The sequence below is a fragment of the Rhipicephalus microplus genome, chromosome 7 (genome assembly GCF_043290135.1).
Source record: "Rhipicephalus microplus isolate Deutch F79 chromosome 7, USDA_Rmic, whole genome shotgun sequence".
In the NCBI taxonomy this organism is placed as follows: Eukaryota; Metazoa; Arthropoda; class Arachnida; order Ixodida; family Ixodidae; genus Rhipicephalus; species Rhipicephalus microplus.
Genome location: NC_134706.1, coordinates 151,879,915 through 151,887,069, shown reverse-complemented (window position 1 = coordinate 151,887,069; position 7,155 = coordinate 151,879,915). Strand labels below are relative to the sequence as shown.

Genomic DNA, 7,155 nt, shown 5'->3' with positions numbered 1-7,155 from the left:
GGTTTAACGTCCCAAAACCACCATATGATTTTGAGAAACGCCGTAGTGGAGGGCTCCGGAAATTTTGACCACCTGTGGTTCTTTAACGTGCACCCAAATCTGAGAACACGGACCTACAACATTTCCGCCTCTATCTATCTATCTATCTATCTATCTATCTATCTATCTATCTACCTATCTATCTATCTATCTATCTATCTATCTATCTATCTATCTATCTATCTATCTATCTATCTATCTATCTATCTATCTATCTATCTATCTATCTATCTATCTATCTATCTATCTATCTATCTATCTATCTATCTATCTATCTATCTATCTATCTAGCCGCTTACTACTTATAGCTCTCCTGGCCATTTCAATATTGGTATCGATACCGGAATTGGTATGGCATAACATTACTGTATAACACGCATGAGCGACTAGTCATGACATAAAAATCATGACGTGTATGTCATAATTTACATTTCAACGTCTTGCTGCTCCTGCGGTGGTTTCGTTGGCATGACATGTTGCAAAACTGGTATTGTATGACGTGACTGCATAGGGAACACTAGCGACCAACCCTAAGCTTGAAATTATGATATGTGTGCCTTGTAACAACCCAACCACTTGCCACGCTGATGATGTGTTCGGGGCTGTTTCACTGGCTTCACATATACCAAATTTGGTAGGACGTGACGTGAATGAATAACGTAAGTATGTGACCGGTGCAAACATGACAATAATAAGATGCCTGTCATGTAACAACATGACTACATTCAACGCTCATGATGCACTCGCGATCGTTTCGCTAGCTTCACATATACCAAATTTGGTATTACGGGATGAGAATGATTGTTGAAGGTATGGGACTGATGTGAACATGATAATTATGAGATGCGTGTCGTGTAACAATATGACTACATATCACACGCGTGATGCGCTCGCGGCCGTTTCGCAAGCTTTACGTATATCAAGTTTGATATTACATGACTTGAGTGGACGACAAATCTAAATGACATGTACAAAGACGATAATCTTGGCATGGGTGTCATGAAAAACGACTACATGCAAACTAATCGCTCATAGCGTGCTCGCGGCCGTTTTGCACGCTACGCATATACCAAACTTGGTGTCATTCGACGTGAATAGATGACGAACGTATATGGCGCGTCCAAACATGATAATCATGCCATGCGTATCATGTAAAACATGACTACATGCTACGCTCATAGCACGCTCACGGCCATTTTGCTATACCCATGCTTATACCCTATTATGTATCACGTGACGTGAGCAGACGACGAAGGAAAATGACACGTTCAAGCGTAATAAGAGTGACATGAAAGGTATGCACAGCATAATTTATGTTCGCCTCACAACGTGGTGCTGATCTTAAAGTGACATATTAACCTTCCTTATTCGTGCTTCGCATATAATCGATTCCTACTGTACGTGGGATCTGCCGATGTTTTGAATACTCTGTAGTGTACGATGTTAGTCAAGATGTTTGACTTGCGAAATAAATTGTAATTTATAAAGTTGACAGAGGCCTGTGTCAGTGAAGCTTTCACTTATGGCTGCATTTTGTGTATTGGGCAGCATGTTTTCATTCATGAACAACTACACGCGTCATTTTCGAAATTACTATTCAACCACTCCATTCTCTTAACCTAATGCGTGCAGTAACGTTTGTGCATTTTTTATTGAATGGCCAGTTTTAACAGACAAAGTCCATAAGATAATCACTTCTTCTGACATTCGATAGCAATGTATATGCTTGCACCACGCAATACTACTGCGAAATGTTATGTTGTATATTGACGCCGGTATACAAGACGCGTTAGTTTGTAAAAATTTGCGCAAGTTATTTTCGATGCATTTCCAAGCAGATGAATTTGCTTCAACGAAATTTCTAAGCACATGCATGACCGTGTAGCGGAACACCTGGTCGCCAGGCAAACGAGCTTGGTCGGAGTCTCACTCGGACCCGAAAATCTTTATTGCTTATTTTATAAGTATCTTTCTAGATTTCTCGATTATGCACAGGATTGTGGTTTTTTTATACGACCAACGACGCCGACCCGAAAATTTCTTTGAATCGAGTGCTTCAAGCTTTAAACAATGTTTACTGCTTGCTCAGCCGTTTTTTTGTCGTCTGTTAAGAGCACCACTGATTTTGGTGAGCCATCTGCTCATGAAGCTTGCTTTGGTACCCACCCGGCTCTAGCACGCAGACAAACCAAGCCAAAGTTCATTCAGTGCACTTGATCTGAACCTAATTCAGCCCTTGTTTTTATTCCTTACACGAACAACGCCCTTTGATTCCACAAAACGTGGCCTGATTTGTTTATTTTTAATACCACGTCCAAGATGACCTGTTTGGGGATGTACGAATATAAGACTCTTTTCAGGTACTTTCTGATGGTGAACACATAAACACCTCATTGTTTCTTTTTGTTGAGTCGCGAAATAGTGGATGCCCCCACTAGCTCAATTTGTAGGTGCCTCAGAGGTCGTTTGAAGGCATGGCAGTAATTATTTCGAGCAGCTGCGAACTCTGGTCACGAACACGCAAAAGACAAAGAATAAATATCGAGAAGTTCATTGAGGAGTAGCGGGATGAAACTCAATGTTTCGCAGTGGAAAATCGGTGATTACTATAATGATTTCGGCAAATGGCTTAGCATTCGTAATATGACAGGCTTTGTATGTTATGCGCTACGTGAACTCTTAGTGTTCTGAGGATGTTACTTGCTGCCACATCAAATAGAATGCGCTGTAACCTAACATGTAAGCTATATAGGCGGTAAGAACATGCACTATTTGAGCCTAGAAAAAAAATGGCAGATATCCTTCTCATCTGCATGAAAACACAGATTGCCGCATGCATGCGAGCACAATTAAAGGTTCTGGCAGCATGGCAATGAAGAAGCAGCCCACTTAAAACGACGACACGTTCACTCACTTTAAAATTCAATGCCCTGTGTGTTGACATTACCATAGAAACAACTCTCCTGTCGAGAAAAAATAAACTTGCCTGATCTCTTTTTTTAGAAACTGGTAAAACACAAAAGTGAAACGCGTCTTCACAGAGGTAGTTTATCATTTATTGTACAATGTTTCACCGCAAGGGGGAAAGGATAATTGCTAAAGCAACAAACTGCAAAGTCACGTGAAAAACGGCGAGCAGCTCAAAACTTGCAGCGCGCACCTTGTATCACATTGGAGGAGAGCACATGCACTCTCTACATGCACGATTACCTCTTGCATACACCAACCTGGCACTCACCTTTGCAACCCTTTCCACAACCGACTATAACTAGCAACGCAAAATAAACATCGGTATCTATTTTTTACTTGACAACTCAGCTGTCCAGTCTGTCCAGCATACAAACGAATGAAACATGGTGTCAGAAGGTGGGTGAAATCTACCAGGGGGAGCCGATGGTTTTTGAGATAGGTGAATGCAAGAAGTAGCCACATAAAGCACCTGAGTTTACCTGAACTGCTACGTTTGACAGCTGACGGAGAAAGAAACTGGAAGTGGTTTCGTTAGCAATTAAACTTTTTTTTTCTGCGAGCGGTTGATGCAAAGGCAATGCGGGGTCGGAAGCGGCCAAAAATAGCCCTGCTCCTTGGCGTGGCGAGGCAGAAGGCCTTGGATGTTTTCAGTGATTTTGTGTTTATCTGTAAAAAATGGAAATGACGCTTTAACACAGTTATTGCCAAATTCGAATATTACTGCCTGGAGCAACAAGACGAAGTACACGAGTGATACGTTTTCGTCCTTGCAGTCAGGGTGAGGCAGAACCGTTTGAGCAGTCTCTCTCCAAGCTGAAAAAAAAACAAGTGCAGTACTGTAGTTTCGGGATTATGGTGCGAGACCAAATTGTTTTTGGTAGAAACTGGCCAAGGCTTCGGGAAAAGATTCTCAGGCACAAAAACCTCACCCTGAAAGAAGTTATCGTGCTTTGCAAACAGTCAAAACCATCAACTCGTCAAAATGAAATCTGGTAGAAAGCAAAGAAAGAATTCAATATGGACGCTGTAACAGCCAGTAGGAGCACCACTGGAGGGCCCAGGAACCAGCTAAAATGCATTCGTTGCAACTGAAGACATGTCCGTGAAGCTGCCTGTTACAGCGCTGTCGGTTACAGCGTTCGATATGAACGCTGTAACAGCCAGTACGAGCACCACTGGAGGGCCCAGGAACGACCTAAAACGCATTCGTTGCAACTGAAGACATGTCGGTGACGCTGCCTGTTACAGCGCTGTCTGTTACAGCGTTCGATGTGAACGCTGTAACATCCAGTACGAGCACCACTGGAGGGCCCAAGAACGACCTAAAATGCATTCGTTGCAATTGACGGCATATCTGTGCCGCTGCCCCACATATAGCAAAGTATGTTACTCGTGTAACGGCCGAAACCACCTCGCGTCTTGCTGCAGAGAGAAATGATGCGTGTACCAGGTGCAACATCAGAGTGACGACTTCGAAGCAGTGAATGTCACCAGAAGCATCGTAAGCAGAGAACGAAACTGGCGTGCGAACGCTTACGAAACTGGCGTGTGAACGGCAAGTACGTCACCTTTAAAGTGGACACATGATCTCAGACAGACATTTTGCTGCTTTCAATTCTCCGCAAGGTCAAGATGACAACCCTGATGCCGAGTAATGGCATCAGGGTTGTCCCTGATGCCATTACTCATCATGATCATGATGCCACTGAGATCCTACAGTGGCATCATGATCAAGCATATTGGCAAAGTTTCAGCACTCTTTGAAATTGGTAATCGCAAGGCTTGCACAGAAGTTTTTGTAGTAAAGAAGAAGCACAACACTATCTTACACTTGGACACTAGCAAGACGCTTGGAATTGTACATCGGGCTGTTCACAGCATCACAACGAATGCCACCGACAAAGTTGTGAAGGATTTCTCTCGTCTCTTTCAAGGAGCAAAATGTGTGCCACGTGAATACAAGATTGAGCTGCACAGGAATGTTGTACCAGTCGTACAGACAGATCGAACGCTTCTCCTGTCCCTGCGAAAGCTTCTCCGTACTGAAATAGACAAAGTGAAATAGAAAGACATCATCCAGAAAGTCAGCAGCCCAACAGATTAGATAAGCCCTCTTGTGATTGTACTCAAGAAGGAACGGTAAATTGCTGGTATGCGTAGACGCAGGACGCTTTAACGGAAACATCAAAAGAAAACAATAACAAATGCGTCCCGGAAAGAATATTGAGGCAGAATTGGAAGGCGCGAAGTTATTTTTTGTGTCTCGATGCAAATGCGGGAATTAATCAAGTTGCATTCAACAAACAATAATAGAAGATATGCACAAGCGTGACGCCTTTCAGCTGTTATCTATTTCATCGTCTACCATTCGGTATAGCGTCCGCTAATAAAGTGTTTCAAAGAGTCCTTAACTATGCTTTTGATTGTCCCGCTGGTGTACGCTGTTGTGAAGCGCACTTCCGACGACGTTACGAAGGGCGCTACGAATCTCACCGCTGCAACCACTGTTTCGAAAGACGGCGACACCAACACGGTCCCAAAGGCGCCACTGCTTTGAACTCCGCAGGGAAGGTCACCAGCCGTTTGGTAGCGTAGGTTTCTCAGCTCGCGACTGCTTCTGCGCTGAGCTGATAGACGAGCGGACGAGACGACGGTGAGTTAAACAAGGTTTATGTACAGCATATATACAGAGGCGTTACAAATTCGGCACTGGGGCCGACAGAGAAGCGAAGAGCCGAGCTCTTCTCTCTAACACATAGCTCTACTCTCAAATGGGTCTGGTAACACATAGCTCAACTCTCTATCACATAGCTGTCTTCTCTGATACACAGCTCAACTCTCTATCACATAGCTCTCTTCTCTGACACACATGTCTGCTCTCCAACAGGACTGCTGCTCGCGACGCGCCGCAGGGCTACTTTTATTTGCACCGGGTGGAACCCAAATGTCCAACCAGAAGCGCCGCTGGTCATGAGGTCAGACTTCTCCAATGCGGTCGCCACTGGGCCGCGTCATTCTTTCTCTTTGAATCTGGAGAGGCTGCGCTGCAGGTGTCTGCACCCAAGGACGAGTGACGTCCCAAGCATTGCGTCACACCCGCCAGACAGGAAGACGCCGGTTGTTCACTCGACGGCTGGCTTGCTAGGTGACTCACTGCACGTGGGCGACAGAAAGGCGCCGTCGCGTTTTGACGCCGTTGAGCTGTTCATCGCGTCTGGCGGGCTCGCGTGCTGGCCTTGACACAGATTTCTTTTTTCCGAGGCTGGACGTTTGCTGCGGACTCGCAGGCATAACAGCACCCCCGCCGCCAGACAATGCGCCGGAAAGACGAGCTGCTTCCACGTGGCTCGGATGTCAGGCGCGCTCGTTCGCCAGGTCCCTCCAGGTTCGCCTCCAGGGCCATGGGGAGAATGCAGCTCCAGACTCACTTCCGGGAACACATCCCATTCTTGAGGACGGATCCCAGCTCCACTGGCTTGTCGCCACAACTTGCCGGCCAGCTTCGTTCGTCTCTTCTGAGGATCCTTGGTTTCAACACTTGACAATGGTTCTGCAACTTGTCAAGAACGGTTCGACAACAGACAACACACGACACAAGCAAGTGCCCTCGGTCACCCGACAGAACACCAGACAAAGTATAGTACAACATATACCTAGCTATGTGTCTATCGGAATTTCGTTCGCTCTACATCAAGAGGCACATGTAGGACAAGACTCTTAAAATAAGAACTCGAATTTTCACACGTACAACAACGTAACGAATTAGAATACAACATAAAGTTCGGCCCTTCAGCTCACTCTGGACGAGAGCGCTCAGCTCAGGTCGTGATGAGGTCAAAATTTTGCCCCGAATCGCCAGCGAGAAATCGAAAGGTGGAGAAGGTACTAACTAAACGCACGGCTCAATGCGTCTGCATTAGCGTTTAGCTTTCCTAAGTTTACGTTTTCCCTTAGCGCTTTTATCGAGAGGTCCTCACGCTGCTCTCGAATGAGCGTTTCTCGATCAACCCTCGACAGCTCACTCCAACTTTCCGCGACAGGCGAGAGCGTTGCAACCCTCTCGCTCTGACTCAATGGCGCCATGTCGTCTCCCCCTACGCATACCGCGCCGGTCGCTTCGGCGACGGGCCGCTCGAGTGACTGCTC

General features: G+C 45.6%; 1 protein-coding gene across 1 annotated transcript; it reads left to right on the top strand.

Moving 5' to 3' along the window:
• The first annotated feature begins 4,663 nt into the window (after nucleotides 1-4,663).
• Nucleotides 4,664-5,074, top strand: LOC142767905 (uncharacterized). Its single transcript, XM_075870147.1, has one exon. The coding sequence runs from the start codon at nucleotides 4,664-4,666 to the stop codon at nucleotides 5,072-5,074; it is 411 nt and encodes a 136-aa protein (XP_075726262.1).
• Nucleotides 5,075-7,155: the final 2,081 nt, after the last annotated feature.

Excerpts from the sequence above, each read along its gene's own strand:
- LOC142767905 (XM_075870147.1), top strand. The coding sequence starts at position 4,664 with ATGGCATCAGGGTTGTCCCTGATGCCATTACTCATCATGATCATGATG.